General features: G+C 35.4%; 1 protein-coding gene across 1 annotated transcript in view; it reads right to left on the bottom strand.

The window, feature by feature from the left end:
* The window catches only part of CAP (Cbl-associated protein), a 379,584-nt gene that overhangs the window by 128,966 nt on the left and 232,509 nt on the right, over positions 1-18,109 (bottom strand). Inside the window, exons 11-12 of the mRNA XM_076626276.1 lie at positions 1,710-1,912; positions 320-512 (exon numbers count right to left, since the gene is read on the bottom strand). Of these exons, the coding sequence (XP_076482391.1) occupies positions 320-512; positions 1,710-1,912 (396 nt within the window). The remainder of the gene's footprint in view (positions 1-319; positions 513-1,709; positions 1,913-18,109) is intronic.

Here is an 18,109-nt window from a genome sequence, read left to right on the forward strand (position 1 = left end):
AAAGTCCTTTGCACGTCATTTAGTAAACTAATCCTTCCAACTTCTCGAAAAAGCTCAAGTTGTTTGATTCAATGTTAAGAAGCTTATTCTGTTTCAAGTATGAACAAATTCGAGTACGTGCAACTGTACATGTAAAGAAAAACAAATAAATAGTAGTAATAATAAATATCAAAATATACATTAAAATTTTTTTAAATTTCTTAAATAAAGCTATATTTCCGCGTGTTATATTTAAATGTTCTTTCGTACTTTTCTAAAACTTTATTATTCGTTCTTTTTTTATATGAATCTATTTTTTACGTTGAGGTTTGTCTTTCACCTCTTGCTTTCTGAAGCAGCGTTATAGTTGGATTCTGGGCACGTGGCAGATGAGGTGTTGAACTTAACGAACTTAATCCTTGCGAAGGTGCTGAATGCGAATTGACAATTCGCGTACTGCTGTCATAACAACTTCGGGACGTTTCTTTCTTTTCTTCTTCCGTTTCCCAAGGTGGTGGGGCCTCCTGTGTACTCTGACAAATGACACGAACGGAGAAAAAGCGTTAATAATAAAGGGATATAAATTTCTAAAGCAATTCTGATTTCTATTAATACTCGTGCTATTAAGACATTCGTACAACTAATGGCTAATAATAATAAATAGACTTAAATGATTTTAAATTTTCGAAAACTCAAAAGTAGCTGAATCCTAATTATAATTCCACGATGTATGTAATATATTAATTATATAAATAAAATAAATCTTCACAAATCTGGAAATATTATATACATTACTATACATGAATATTCGTGTATAGTCAAATATCCCTTTGAAAATAAATGAGAGATTATTAAGCGATCATGTGCATGATCTCTCAAATAAGTAAGCGTCTACTAAAAAAAGTTATAAACCAATAGTAATGAGTAGATGTCGAAAAAAATTCTATGCTTTTAAAAGTTCTGTAACATCGATGAAGGATACATAATAAAGAAATTATTGAAGGTTTTCAACAATAAAGGTTATTTATGAAAAATTATACTAATTTACAAATTTATTCTTTGGTCCTTTTACCAATGAAAATACAAAAAATGTGTTCGTTCAAATAGTGCATTTACGGCACTATATTACTGGTATATTATACAGGGTGGTTGGTAACTGGTGATTCTACGCGAACAAAGAAGTCGAAAATATAGAATAAAAAAATTTTTTTTTAACTTTTCCATCGAGACAACGATCTACAGTGAGATCCGTTATAACGAGACGCGATAAAGTGCACGCGTACCGAGCGAAAATTCAAAGTCGATTTTCTCGAAAACAAAGTCTCGAACGAAAAATTTTTATTCTATATTTTCGACTTCTTTTTTCGCCTAGAATCACCCCGTTTCCGCTTGTACCGCCAGTTACCAACCACCCTGTATATATTGCTTTACGGGTTTCAGCAAGGAAACAACACGATTATAGCCACTTGAAGTTTCTTTGAGATGTATTTAAAACAAATAGAAATTTCCGGGGGCGTGTAGACCTAATAATAGCACAAAGTTCTTTCATACATCTAATATTATAAATAAAAACGTAAATATAATAAACCTTTAAGTAACGTTATATTTCGATCGTTTCAACAAACGTTTACATTCCGTATTTTTAGTGGGGTGGAAACGAGACTATTAAATCTCGTTCAAGTTTGTGGGCGAACGAAATGGATCGTAGCATATGTCTCTTGATAACTTACTTCTTGCTGCGCTGGCTTTTTTCGGCTCAGAATAGGGCTTTCGAATTGCACCGGTCGAAATTCCTTTTTTTCAGGAACTGGACTGGTTCCGGCGCTGGAAGGCGTCCAGACAGGAGGGATTCCAGTATCCTTTGGAGGTTCTTTCTGTCCAGGACTCGGTTCCTTTGGGGGTGGCGGTGGCTCGCTTCCAGGTGACCAAACGCCTAGTAGCAAATATTCGTATTAGTAAACTATAGCTATTAATATTTTGTACTCATAATTGTTAGACTGTAGATATTTATATAAATTCATATTTTTTAATTATGGACATAATTAAAAAATGAAATGTAGGTATAGACAATTGTTTCACTTACTAAATAAAATACTATACTTTAGGTATTTTATATATTTCGATATATTATTTTATATCAAATGTGTAAATGCATTGATAATATATAATGCATTAAATATATAATAGTAATAATAAAATATATAATAAAATATATAATGCATTGATATATGATGCATTCTCTGCATTTTTTCATTTTCAAATTTCCTATAAATCCATAAAAATCCGCAATATAATAATTGTCATTTAACGTAATGTTAAAACTTGCACATTAATTACGAAAAAAAGTGTAAATACAAACGAGGTACGTATTAAGAAATAATTCATCATGTAAAAATTATACAATGGATTGTAATTTATTGAAATAAATTGTATTTGTACTAACATATATAACGTGCGCGCGCGCGTGTGTGTGTATGTATATTATTAGAAATTTTGTGATGAAAAGCAAATATTTATCGAAAAACTTATAGTCAGTTTTTCAACAGTTCCTACGAAATGTTAAATTATTCTTGTTATGTAAATGTTAAATGTATTCTTCTAATTTTTTCCTTTTCATGCTTGAAACATACGGCTTGAAAAATTGAAATATTTCCGAAATCCATCGAGTAAACAGGAAGTCCACTTTTCCAATGACCATCTCTAATGAATCTCTAGCTATGTAAAGTTTGAAGATTATGCAAAATAGGTCTTCGCTTCTTTTTAAACACATCTGGTGCACAGCATGGTGGCTTTCTCAATATCATACCCTTGTATCGTAAATGTTTCTTTCGGAATGAACTCTCCATCATTACATTGCCATGCTTTAGACATTTCGAAGCAAGAGGTTAGAACAGTTTTGGAAGAGCGGAATCGTTCCGACAATCGACGAGGAACTTTCAAAGAAGTGAAAATATTAAGTTAGAATGTTATTTAGGTGTATTGGGCGTGCAATACGCGTAATTCGAGAAATGTTCGTGCAGTGAGTGCTGTATGCAATGTAGCAATACTTTTTACAAAATAAACCAACGATTGCGGGATACCGGTACGTTAAATTCTGCGAAATTTGGCGGACGAATTCAGCACGACGATGCGCATTTGGGAGATAAAATACTGCACCTTATTCAAGAAAATTCAAGTAGAAAAAATCTTCGCAATCGAATGAATCGAAAAATCTAACGCAATTCCAATTTCCCCGTGAGGCAACAATTTACTGATGAGGCAACATTTAATAAATGTGAAATAACAAATATACGTAACGAACATTTCCAGGCACGTGAAAATCCACGCACATTAAGAGATGGTTCACGCAGGATGGCGTGTCACACATTCTACCAGCGCAATGCAAGAGCACTTGAGCTGTTTTGGAAACAGGTACATTCCCTGTTAAAGAGATAGCCCAGGTGAGCTATCTTTAATTTCTCAATGACGCGTGTAAAGTTTTTCATCTGTAACGTATAATATCAAAATATTATGAGCTCAGGATATGCGGTTCGTTGAAATTAATTAAAAATATTACGAGATTTAGTGTGTAGCAAAAAAATTGTTTTATTTTAAGAACGAAGAGATAGCACGCTCTGCTAATATTTTTAGAAATTGCTCAGTAAGCCATGATTTATCAACGAGTAAAGATTACAGTACAATATTATATAAATTTGTAAGTATTTGGGACGCGGAAAAAAACGAGTCTGAAAAAGCAAATTCTTGAACTAAAACAGCAACAGTTATCAGTAGCAAAAATATCGAAAGTAATAAGAAGAAGTCGTAAAGTAATACACAATTTCTTAAAAAATGTTGAAGATTCTGGCAAAAAGAAAAGTACTAGTGATAAGCGAGCGATTTTGCGTGTAGCTTCCAATTCGCAGTTAACAACGAAGCAAATAATGGAAAAATGTAGTGTTAGTGCCAGTGTTTCAAGTGTTCGTCGAGTTCTACTATCCTGCAAAAATGTCAAGAGGCTAAAATTGAAAAAGAAACCTTCGTTAACGACGAAACACAAAGTAGAACGTTTACACTTTGCAAAAGAAAGAGTGCATTGGAAAAAGAAATAGAGAAGGGTCCTATTTTCAGACCTTTATCACTGCAGACGTGTGAATACAGAATACGGCAAAATTCTAAGAGAAAAGTCAGGTACTGTTTACAAGAAAGCGGAGGACATATCGAATATCTGTTGTAATTTGTTGTATCTTTTCTGGATACTCGCGACCGGGACATTCGCAGTGCGTGTGTGATATTGCTGTAATCACTCGCGGACGGGATAATCGTGGTGCGTGTGTGATTTTGCTCTGGACATTCGCTGTCGGGACAATCATGGTACGTGTGTGATTTTGCTGTAGTAACTGGCAGCTTCAAAAAATTACAGGAAACCTTAATCCTCTCTACTTGGAAATCATGGTACGTGTGTGATTTTGCTGTAGTAACTGGCAGCTTCAAAAAATTACAGGAAACCTTAATCCTCTCTACTTGGAAATTGTATAGGGTGGTTTTCGAAATGCTCTTATGGATTTGCACGAGTCAGCAGGTTTAATGTTCAATCTACCATTTCCTTTGCAAAACATCGCGTGGGGTTGTTTACGTCTCTGAATGCTGTGGTCTTCTTTGGGATTGAGTATCACTGTAAGATGGTTTGCCCATGTGCGGGGACATGTTGACCGATTTTTAATTGTCAATAACTAAAAAACAAAGCCGAAAACGCAATTTTTTTATTCTTGATTTTCGTCTTATTTTGGCTTTAAGAATCAGCCCTTAAATTGTGGGAAACCTGTAGCCGAACAACCTGTACATCGATTCTTCGAAACATTCTGCCTAACAAAGCATAAAGGTACATTGCTCTTCCCATGCCGATTTCTCATTCCATTAGATAAACCGATTCTAGAAAAGGACGGAAGAAATTTTTGGGCATTCATGCTGACGACGATAATCATTCCCTCATTCGTGCTTCGCGTGCAATTTTGAAATGGTCATTAACCGTTCAAGATCTGTTCCAAAGATTTTGCCTCTCTTGTGAGATTCATTGGAATTTTAGTCTTCTTGAGAGTAATAATAAAATATGTGTTTTTGTGACAGATTTAAATTTTGAATATTCACTACGTCACAAAATTGAAGGACCACTGAATTTTTTAATTTTCAATATTCACTACGCCACAAAATTAAGGGACCTCTGAATTTTGACCGAAAAATTGTCAATATTTAAACTGCTGTAACTTCATAAAGAAAAAATCGTACAACTCTCTACCGCAGTTCATTTTAAATGGGGAATTCTTTGCTTTCACGGTCGTGAACTTAATCTTTTCAAAGATCCTTTTTTTGTTAGAAAACGACATGGAAAATTAACTTTTCTTCTCTTCTATTCAAATTTTATAAATTCAAACGACTGTACGGAGTTTTAAAAATTTTCTTGGAGTTCGTTTTGAGATGAATTTATAAAGAGAAATCTGTCCTTTACAATATCCTCTAAAAAGTTGGTGTACGATTCTTTTCGTCGTCTCATCGCATTTAGAGCAAAAGGTATGCAGTTAGTATTGGAATAATTCAAAATAAACAATAAGATTCCGCGGTCCAACTTGTGCCTCGTGTAGTGTATATGTTTAGAATGCTTCTAGTGTATGTGTGTTTAGTATCAGTGCGTGTGTGTCAAGCATGTGTTCAGTGCACGTGTAGTATACGTGTTTATAGTATGAGTATTTAGCGCTGAGTTTAGCATATTTAGAAACGAATATTACCCCTTAGTTGCCTTATCGCTTCTTGGCATCATTCGTTTATGCTAATACACAGCATGTTAATTGATTACACATTCATTCTTATTCTTGAACAACGCCTACAAAATCTGGAAAACCATCTAGTGATATTGGATGCATTGGGATTGGAAGATGCACTTCGGAGGGTTTGAAACACTTTCCCCTAATAATTAAAGGACGCTGTACGAATATGCACGAACGATGCCAAGAAGTGATAAGGCAATGAGAGGCCTTTTGAAATGAATGAAAGCCGAATTTATTGTTTCACTTTGGAGGAACGCAGCATTCATCTGCCCTGTCTCTACAAAGGAAGTGTAAATTCGGTTTAATACTCGTTTCCAAACACACTATACACTCACACTACAGAAGCATTACTAAACACACGCGTTTATCATACACATCGCAAACGATGCAAGTTCTACGTAATTTCAAACACTATGCAATTCCATGGTACATCTTGGATAATTACAATGTTAGCGGATACTTTTCATTTAAGGTGTGATAAAACGGCGAAAAAGATCGTATATCAAATTTTTATAAGTCGTTGTAAAGGAAAGACTTTTCTTAAAAGTAAAAAGATAAAATTTCTATTAAAATCAACATTTATCCGTTCTTCATCTTTTAAACATAGTTTATTGTTTGATTTTTAACCGATAGAATGAAACAAAGTTAGTGTGGCGGGAAGATAAATGATTCAATTTGCAAATTTGTTAACTGAAAATAAAGAGATGAAATTTCCGTTTTGTTACAGTTACCGTGGTTGATGCCAGGGACAAATGAGTTACAACGAGACGCGATAAAGTGCACGCGTACCGAGCGAAAATTCAAAGTCGATTTTCTCGAAAACAAAGTCTCAAACGAAAAATTTTTATTCTATATTTTCGACTTCTTTTTTCGCGTAGAATCACCCCCTTTCCGCTTGTACCGCCAGTTACCAACCACCCTGTATATAATTACACAATATAACAATAATTATCTGTATGTAGGAAATGTGAATAAGGGGAAGGAGAAATAGAAAAAAGAAGAGAAGGAGAGAAGAAGACAGATTACACCGAACAGAATGAAAGAAGAAAATATGGCAAATTAAGAAGAAGAGAAAATTCTAAACAAAAGTGGCAAACAAATTACGAAACAAGGTAATTCTTCTACTTTTCTGTGTTGCTTATTCCTAAGTATACATATAACTACGCAGGATATGATATATCGTGTGCATGTAGGATTTTGGTTTGAAGAAGTATGTTTATTAAATTTTAAAGAACGAAAATTGAACAAGAAACCTAATAACTCGATGTTTTACAATTTAGCACAACACAATTCGATACAATTTGTATTGTACAACTTGTACAACATAGCACGATGAAAAACAACACGATTCAATACGTTTTTAAACAACTTCTTGCATAATACGTTGTGCTCTGACAATTCTTGACTTACGACTGATTGGCAAGCGACCCTGAATTTTTCAGAAAGCGTCACACATACACTTGAATTTTTTGATACTAAATAATATAATAATAATAATACTATAATATAATAATAATAATAATATAATAATATATAATAATACATAATAATAATATATAATATATAATAATATATAATAATATATAATAATAATAATATAATAATAATTAATATATATAACTAAGATATGTAATATCGTAGAATAGCTTTGATTGGAGATCGGCTGAAATTAGAAAACACCGTGTATGCCGTTTTTTTGTGGTTTGTTTACATCCAAGAGCGCCTAGTAACAGTGACGCGAGAAAAGATAAGCAGCGTCAAAACAGAAGTACGGTTTCATATTTCAAGGAGTGGCAATCGAGAGGCCAGAGTATGTGAGCCGAAAAGTGTGTGTGTGTGTGTGCAGGACCGAGCAGGAATGCATTGGCGAGGGTCAGAGTTGATCGAGACGTCGAAGCATAAAGTCGTTGGAATTGAGTTGCGAGTGTTGTCGAGTGTTAGAGTTGCTAGTGAGAAAGAGAGAGAGAGAGAGAGTTACCAAATAGTTGTCAAGTTATTTGTTGTAAATACGAGCGTTGCATTTAGTTTTCCTGTTAATCAAACATCGTTTCTCTGTCTAACTAATATCTGTATTTTCAATCCATTATTAATAAATTATAATTAATCGGACAAAATTACACCTTTAATATATTCCGATATTACAGATATATATATTATAATATAATTAATATATATATTTATTTATTTATTCATGTAAATATATATGTCAAGTTCTCATTATGATTAGGGTTAGGGGCGTGAAACGAATCCTCATTTGGACTACACATTGTTGCTATGCAATGGAGAAGATATTGACTAGTACATATACGACAATTACAGAATTTGACAAGTAACCGCGGTAATCAGACACTCGAGAAGCTAATGACAATGATCCTAGGTCCAACAACGAATCCGCGGTCAACGGGGTAACAGAATGCGCTTTCTTCCAAAACCCAAGTCGTACTCAACTTGCTTGGCTACGGTGCAAGTATTACTAAACTAACTCTTTGTTAAAACGTGGAATATCCACCGAGCGTAAAGACGATAAGTCACTCGCTAATAGAGAGAAACGCCTAAGAGAGAAACGACTTTCCATCGCGATGATGCTGCAGAGGAAAACTATGATGGGGACACGAGATCATCGGATTCATCGGGGATAGCCTTCGTTCGGAAAGTGAGGGAAATTAGCGTTGCTGTTTTGACGTTTTAACAAAGAGCTAGTTCGGTAATACTTGTACCGTAGACAAGCAAGTTGAGTACAACGTGGACTTTGGAAGAAAGCGCATTTCGTTAACCCGTTGACCGCGGATTCGTTATTGAACCTAGGATCGCTGTCATTAGCATCTCGAGTATGTAATTGCCACAGTTACTTGTCAAATTCTGCGATAATCGTATTTGTACTAGTAAATATCTTCTCTATTGCATAACAACAATGTCAAATTTAAATGAAGATTCGTTTCACGCCCCTAACCCTAATCATAATGTGAACGCGACATATATATGTCGGAGATGAAAGGAAAGCCGAAGCCCTTCCTTGGAAATTTTGGGAACATCCTCTAGTACCTTAGCCTAGATTTTATTATAGTTGTAATTGCTTAAGATTTGTAATAAGCGAGATTGGGTTCGAGGTGACAATCGCTCGCTGAACGTAGCCACGGTCACGGGATGGATGTTTTATCTAACGGAGGTCTGGAGTGGTTGTATGTGTTTTCCGAGAAATGTGGTTGTGGCGGCATGCGGCCTCGAGAGCGGGCCGAGCCACGTGTGATGTTGCCTCGGAGGTGCCGATGCAATGGGACATACATTGTATTAGTAATCAAAACTCCAGGCAGAAACTGCCTAGCAACGGCGTTTGGAACTTTCTCGATGCTTCCAACGAGTGTGCCTAGCAACGGCGTTTGGAACCTTCTCGATGCTTCCAAACGGGTATAGAAAACAAAATGCAATCGTACAGGGAGAAAAATCTCCACGAGGCTGGCATTCTTGCGATTGCCTTGGAGAGTGATACATCGAGCATTTTCGACGATCGCATTTGCGTCTAAGTTAGTTTCGCTTAGTAAGGAGTTATCCCGGTGACCGTGGATTTGTTTGAACTCAAACATTGCTAATAGTATTATTTAATTTAATTATTCGTAGATCGTATCATTCATTAGGCTTAGTGTTTGTTAGACTTATTATTAGTTGTACTTATTATTTGTTAAGCTTAGTGATAGACCTGTATATACGTGTAAATAAAATCTCGGCTTTGTGAAACGATGGCTAGCCCCCATGAAGAGTCGTCGCGCGCCCAAAATTCGAATCCTGATCCGACATATATTTAAATATTTGTGAATTCCAAATTAGTAAATGTACATATATATGTATCTTCATTCTTTATTTCATGTGTATGTATGTGAATGAGATATTTGTGTGGAAAATATGTGTGATTCGTGCAAGACAGCGTTCGACCACATTTAGTAGCACCTCAAAGTACTTAATGCATATGCGATTTTTCTGTGAACACCCGCGGTCGGGACGATCGCGGTGCGTGTGTGAAATTTGTATAAACATTGTTTATATGTGATATCATTTATTAATTATTTATGGAGGCAAAGGGAAAGAGAAAACATTAATCTTCTCCACTAAAAAATTCCATAAGACGGTTTCCGATATGTTGTTATGGATTTTAATGAGTAGGCAGGTATAACGTTTAATCCATGATTTTGCTTACAAAACATCGCGCAGAATGGTTTACATCTTCGAATGTCATAGTCTTCTTCTCTACTTGCATGAGGCAAGTTACTGCCCATATATCGTTTGATTTGAGAATCGCTGTTTCGGCTGCTTAGGTTGACCTACTTTCGTTCGTGTAAGAAGGTTTGCTCACGCATAAGGATTATTTTGGCTAATTATGAATAATCAATAACTAAAAAACAAAGCCGATAACACAATTGTTTCATCCCTGATTTTAATCTTGTTTTAACTTTAAGAATCGCCCCTTAAATTTTTTTACATTTGTAACTAAGCATCCTGTATAGGATCTCCATGTGTAATTTGAGATCTTTTGATTTAACGCTAAAAGTGTTATTATAGTGAAAATACTGTAAATGAAAACATTTATTTAAAAATACCTTGCATTTCAAATTTTTCTTCAATGTACTTCAAACGTATGTGTTATTTAAGAAGACTATTTTGAATGTTATGAATCATGAAATAGGTTACAGACATACGCAAGTAGATATATGTATACATATAAAACATAAAATGTTATTTATGTTGGCAAAAGCTTACAGGTCAAGAAGAGTAAAATTAGTATCATCGTACAGAGTGAGTCACGAAACATAATCAATTTAGATCATTCTGTTGTTAGTGAATTGATCGAAAAAATGTTTGTTTGGTATAACATGGCTTAATCACGTCTTTAAGATGATTATACTAAAGTCACCTCTTTTCTTTCGTAATTTTGAAGTCCATTTTCAGTTTTATTATAGATGAACTTATAATTTTGTTTACACCTATCTTTTACTTGATATTTAGACGAATTTGACATGCGTCAAATATCTTTTTTCCACCTCAACCGAAGAAACATTACAAAGATATCCTTTATCTTGATTAAGACGATATTCAAACCGACGTCCATCAACTGCAATACACTTGGGTAAACGCAAAATTAACGACTGCTTCACGAACTTGGATCGATGTTTGTTAAATGTTTCCTCTGTTTAGCTAGACAGAGAACATAATACATATCGAATTCGTCTTAGTATATCTTATACCCGCTGAAAGGAAGTACAAGAAAATTAAAAGTTTATTCATAAAAAATTGATGACTTTGAAAATTCACTAACAGGAAAACCTAAACAACAGAACAACAAACAACAAAAATGGAATTTATTATAATTATCTTAAAGGTCTCTTTAAATCTCTTAATGGACTGATTGAAAAAAAATTTTCAATCAGTCCATTAACAACAAAATAATGTAAATTGATGATGTTTCGTGGTTCATCCAGCAGGTATGGTATAATATATTTATAAATATATACAGAGTCATCTACTTAACTTGGAACCCACGGTTACGAGAACATACGAAAATGGCAACAGTGTAACGTGTACACTTACTACTACAATTTAATGTTGTTCGCAATCTACGAGCTGTTGCTAGAAGTATAATTAGGCGAAAACACAGAGCGATTTAGCTGTCAACGAAGGACTTTAAATTTGACCTCGCAATAAAGAGAAAACGATCGCTGAGAAAATGAGCCTCGCGTTTTCGCCCGACAATTTCGAATTCCCGTGTGCTCCTGAGGCTTCGAAGTAAGCAAGCGCAGTTCTGTTCCCAAACGTAGCTCAATTTTTTTTTCGTAACTGATATCTTGGATTATGCTTACCTGAAATGTGATTATAACGAAAATTTTTTTTTTTATTTAAAACTACATTCAATTGCCAAAATTATTAAAAAATTGAAATTATTCACATTCATACAAACATCGAGGTTCTTTTTCCACTCCGTCGGTTAGTTTTCAATTTTAACATATAAAACATTTTCGTCTAAGTTGTACGTCAAAATTTTTAAATAACAATCACTTTCTACAAATTGTCCGGTATTATCTGATTTTGGATCGCTCTGTTGTGAATACGTTGAATGTAAGAATATGAAACAAGGAAATCAACTGAGATAGAATAAGAATCTCATATTTAATACAGAATTGACCTAGAATTCATATTTATAAAGTCCAGTTTACAAAAACAGAAATTAATTTAACCTTCGTACTGTGGTACTTGAGTTCGTTCGGACTAGTCGACGAAGGATGGAAATTGTTTGTTCCTTGCTTGCTTCGAAGCTTCGGAAACGTAGAAGCGTATAAAATCGTTGAACGAAAACATGAAGCTCGCTTTCTCAGCGATCATCATCTCCCTATTTTGACGGCAAATTTAAAGTCTACCGGCGACTATTAAACCGCTCTGTATTCTCGTCTAATTATACTTCTAGCAACAGCTCATAGATGGCGTGCATGTTACACTGTTGCCATTCTCATATGTTCTCACGTGCGCGGTTTCCGACTTAAGTGGATAACTCTGTAGTAAACATTTCTTGTATCTTCGCACATGCACGTTGTGCACGGCGCTCGCCCGACCCTTATTTATAAACAGAAGATAAGCGGCCAGTGGTCCGCAACTAATACTAACTTATACGCCACCACAGACGCACAACTATAGACAGAATTCACAGTTCTGTTACTGGTTGTTTTTCACGAATATCTCAGAAACTACGCGAATTCAGCCCTTATGTATATAGAGAAAAATCGTTCAAATTGTCGACTTCTACAACATAGACAAAAATAATCAAAATCGGAGTCTAGTCAGTCTTTTTACAGATCTTTTCACAGAAAATCCAGTAGGATATTGATTATCCGAAATCAATTTTCGGATGGTTTACTTTAGCGAGTTTACATGCTTCTGAATCACAGTACCTGGCACATCGACGCTATCACATAGCCGGATCACTCATACCAACCACAGCCATATAGACTGGTGTGGACCACAGTCACATATCCGGATGTGGAAAGTCTTATGGCGAAGGTAAGGTTTTTAATAACCAGCAAATGTCGATCAATTTATCCACAGAAAGACGTTTTAATCAAGTAGATAGGTTTCGTTGTGTAACGTGATCATATGTTTCCCACCTGAAACTATTATGTAAATCATCTAACGGTAAATCCATACATACAATCGTAACATATGTTGAATGAACGGGCTGCGGCTCACGGTCTTGCTCCCTACCCCGCTGTTTCACAGAACTCCGTGAAAGAACAAAAGAGCCGGCATAAAATGTTACTTTTTTATTTAGTGGGTGGAAGCTTTAGGCTTTAGATCACCTTTTAGAATTTGGAACACCAAAAATCTACGTCTGAGAATATATGTTGGAACAAACACGTTATATCATAATCATAATTATGTTTTAGTATATCTTTATATCATAATTATATAATAATTTAGGTGAATATAATTATAACTGTTATAACTCAATTAAAAGTGAATATTATCAATGCATTGAGTTTAGGTTTGAGATTCAATCTGACCGCTGTGAGGTGACCGGCTACGCTTGCGTGAAATAATAACGATTATTCTATTTCATAAAATAATATCAATTATTCGTTTCCCTATTATTTTTATAATTAATTTATTATTAGTTCATGCAAGCAATCTCGGCCGTCGCGAGGCGGCCGGATTGAGAAATCGAACCCAAACACTGATGATATTCACTTTTAAGTGAGTTATAACGGACATTTGTTGCAGCCTCACACGTGCAGTTGTACACGAGGCCTTTAAGCTCGCACAACCTTCCTTTACAAACAGAAAATAAGTGGCCGGCAAACAACACAGCCACAAACGCACAACTATATGCAGAAATACACATGCAAGACAGTACCAGCTTCCTTTGTCGCGAATATTTTGGAAATTAAACGAGGCCGAAAGATGTTCAAAATGCTGATTTCTGTAACATATTTATAAATCATCGAAATCTGGGAGGACAGAATGGTTCTACAAGATCACCTATTATTTTCATCATTTCATACCTAATCATTCGACGTTCAACAAATGAAGTCTAGCTGTTTCTCAGTCTTTCTCTCTCTCTCTCTCTCTCTTTCTTTAACATAATTGTTGATAAGTTGGATTCGACTTAACGTGTTCCTCTAATCACGTTGACTGCCACGCGTGTTTTCAAGGAAATCTCCGTCAGGCCACGCGTGCCGCAGTACCAAGCGTTCTCTGCTAGGTACTCCCATCGATATTTTAGTAATGCGAGTAAATAATTTTTTTAATAAACCATTTTCGAATTACTTTTATAACAATTCAATAGTCTTATTCTTCCCTCTGGAATATCTTTTCAAATACCTACGACGATCCTTCGCAAGTAGTCAAATAAACGACACCCGAATACGGGTTTACGCGGCCCTACCAGAAACTTTACTGTACCTGAATACATGTGTCGTGGCAGCCAACGTGCTATGAAAGTTTCTAGACCTGTGTATACGATCGTGGTGTGGACTACAGTCATATTAACAGGTCTCGACATTCATACACCGGTCTAAGGAAAACCTACCGGTAGTGACTAATTATGAAAAATCAGCATGTAAGACGACAAAGTCCGGGTTCTTGCGGGACAGAGATGAGTAAAATATCTCTGTCTTTGTCTCAGACATTCATAGCATGTCACGAATGCGCAGGACGAGAACCTTTTTGTCTTTCAAGTTAATTTTTCCCAACTAGTCGCAACCGAATTTTCGCATCATTTTGCCTAGGCTTCAGTGTGAGCATCGAGACCTGTCATATGATCATGGTCGTGATTAGTTGTGAAAATTCAACATGGAAGACAAGAAGGTTCCGTGCATGAGTGATATACTATGAATGTCTCAGATAGAAATAGAAACTTTGTACTTTGTCTGTCTCGGAAGAATTTTCTCGTGTTTATTTCCCAAAATTAGTCAGGATCACGACTTACTTTTCGGACAATTCTCCTTGGACAGTATCGAAACCTGCTTATATGATCATGGTTTTGTCAATGCTTTTGATATAGGAAAGCCCAGACTTGTTTACATGACCTTGATTAAGAAATCTAATATTTCTATTGAGATATGTATAATTTTATGTGCTAGGCTAGGTTACACGCCTAGTAGTAATACTTGTATGTGAATATCAGTGAGTAGAAGTGTGTGCGCGACGTCTCGAAAACAAATGAATGTAAACTGTTTAGTCGATTAACCCCTTAACCTACGATTTACGTTCGAGAATTTTGGTCTTAAAACGTAAACAAGCTATTATATATTAGATTATATATTATATTTGGCCCGATCATCGTACTACGGGCTATGCCCGTAATATTTACGTTTGGCCCTATCACCGTACTACGGGCTATGCCCGTAGTAGATGTAAGTTCAGAGATTAAAACAGTCGGCTATGAAAGAAAGTGGCGAGACGCGAGCAAGTGTGTATCGACGAATATGTGGCGGCACTCGACCACGGAAATTTCCAACGGCTTCGCGACACAAAGCGCTATACCTTCAAAGCGTAAGGCAGACAGGCCTAATGTACCATCGATATCCCTACGGTTCTTTCGCCGAATATTCGGAAGGATGCATACGCGGCAACCGTCGCGGACTTCTAATAAACGCGCGCGTAGTGGGGATATGGAAGGGTATGGTCGGGTATGGAAGTGCTGAAGCGCGTGCAAGTATGTATCGATGAATATCTTCGAAATCGTTTATCAAATAAATATATAATTATTCTAGTATGAATTCTAAGTGTAAATTTAGTGTTCCTATACCATTATTTCGGCTATTAAGATCGCTTTATATGTATCTTATAATGTAAGATACTAAATACTAAAATTATAATTTAAGATTTTTTATTTTTAGTTTTCCAGAAAACGTAACCAGGGTCCTAATGCCTATGGGCGGCAATTTACATAAAAATTAATTTCTATTCTTGTCAATTTGAATTAAAAGCTGAATTTAGATCAAAATTGATGCTTAGTATCTCATTTTCTTTTTTCTTTTCCTAAAATTAATATAGAAGAATTTTTCTAGAATCGATAAATGATGTATCATTACTTAATTATCAAACTGAACCCTTTGTTGATTTGTACAAATAATAATTAGCATTTCTCTCGTTTATTGCAATATACAATATTTTTTTTTTTGTTCTATGTTTTTTTTTTTTTCATTGTCTGAACCTAGTAGTGGAAAAATAGGTTAGAGTTTTTGAAAATAAAAATAAAACACCGTTTAAATATTACCTTGATTTAGAATGTTTCTATTACCATAACTTAATCAAAAATTAACTTGTGTTAAATATACCGATGTTATCACAATAAGATTTTCATTATAGTAACAATAATTTGCAGGAAGACTATTATAATTAGAAGCAATTAAGAATTAGTAACCATGAACATTGTTCGGGATTTTGGGTGACTCTCAGTTAATGATTTGGACAGCACATCAGCCTTTTTTGGGAAAGTCCGAAGTTTGTACCTGCCAAGTTGTAAACTTTACGATGAAGATCTCGCCGTGAGGCTAACTAACAACCTAAGTGCTCGATGGGTTCGCTCTAAGGTAAACATCTGGTATTATTCAGCAACAACAGAGAGAATTGGAAGGAATAGATCCCCATCCCATAAAAACCACGGTGAGAAGGAAAACCTGAGGACGGAGAGCTAGTATATAAGGACCAGGTTAGGTTTCTTCCAGGAGTCCTCAAACAGTCTTCACCACGCAATCATACTCTTCAAATAAATCAGCAAAGCACAGCATTACTCTGTATTTTTAATCTACCTCCACCTTAAGCGTTAATAGCTTTCACGGTTCGCGATATCAACCGATCAGCTGCAACCTGACTGTTGACCGACCAGTCGAAATCTATCTTCCTTGCATAAGTTTAGGCTCTGTCCTAATTGGATGTTGTACATCGACAAGTTCGATAGTCCGTGTCTATATACGTCAGATACTTAAAAAAGGATTGTGTGGAAGCAGGAAAAGACAGTAAATGTGATTAATGGCTGCGATAATGCGATGTAGAAAAAGGAAGATTCATAAGTGCAGCACTTGAGAGGGCTGCACAGTATGTGCGCACAGTGGAGACAGGTTTTCTCCTCCGTATCGACGGAGTAACATTAAACGCAATAACAAAACTTTTTCATTTTAAATCTTTTGTTAACATATTGATGAGATCTTCTCTATTAAAATAAAATCAAACATAACATTATTACAAAATTAAGCAATGCGACAATATTCATATACTTTCATATAAAATTTACTATAGAATTTTGTGATATGGTGTTTGGTCTGATTTTACTCTTGAAAATCTTATCAATGTATTAATGGGATTTTTAGTAACAAAAGATTTAAAATAAATAAGTTTCGTCGTTGCATCACTGCTGTCTCGTCGATACAAAGGCGAAAGCAACCCCACTACGCGGTCATCTTAAGCACCCGAAGTCAGGTCAATGATCATTTTCGCACGAAACGATCGCTACTAATGGTGGAGAGTTCCTTTTTCTACGTTGCATTGTCGTACGACTGATTTGCTCCTTCGATCTTGCACTATCCTTTTTTATGTCGTTGTATGCCTGACTTATATGGAAGCTGTCGTATTGTCGTAGGATTAAATGTTTATCGATCAATCGGTCGCTGTAGTGCTGTGCGACATCCAGCTATGGCCTAGGATAAGACACAACTTAAGAGGGAGAAACGATACTTAACGCTGAATTTCAAAATTATGTTACTTTCTATACCGACTTCGGGAAAGAAGGAAGATATCTCAATTTGATGAGTTTTGTTTTCAATGTATGTTCGCCAATTTCTCCTAAATGGCTTGACCAATCAAGATGATTCCTTTTGCATCGTATGAGGTAGGTTTTCAGAGGCATGTTCAAAACGGTACGTTCTCCCATTGGTCCCATTAAAGAATTTTTCACATTTATTTATCGTCAAGTACTGTTTACTACAAAAATCTAATTTTTAAGTATGTTTGTCGATTGCTCTGTACTAGAATAAGCTATCGGGGTAAAATCTTCTGTATCTCGTAGGGGTACATCGCCGATTGGTCTTGTTTACATTTTTTCAATTTCTTTATTTTTAACTATTGTTATAGCAAATGACCTATTATTCACCTATTTCATTTCATTATGTCATCCACTTCTTTTCATAGGCTTATCGCTCAAAGTTTATTTGACCCGTTTCTGTTATTATTATCTCCTCGTTTTCAGCATACTTGGTCGTTTCTTTATACATTGGTTGTAGGAAGTAGACTTCAGCTGTTTCTTTGTGAGTCTCCTTTGTCATGCAGTTTATTGAGAATTTTGTTCCATGCTCAAT

The sequence above is a fragment of the Bombus vancouverensis genome, chromosome 18 (assembly GCF_051014615.1).
Source record: "Bombus vancouverensis nearcticus chromosome 18, iyBomVanc1_principal, whole genome shotgun sequence".
In the NCBI taxonomy this organism is placed as follows: domain Eukaryota; kingdom Metazoa; phylum Arthropoda; class Insecta; order Hymenoptera; family Apidae; genus Bombus; species Bombus vancouverensis.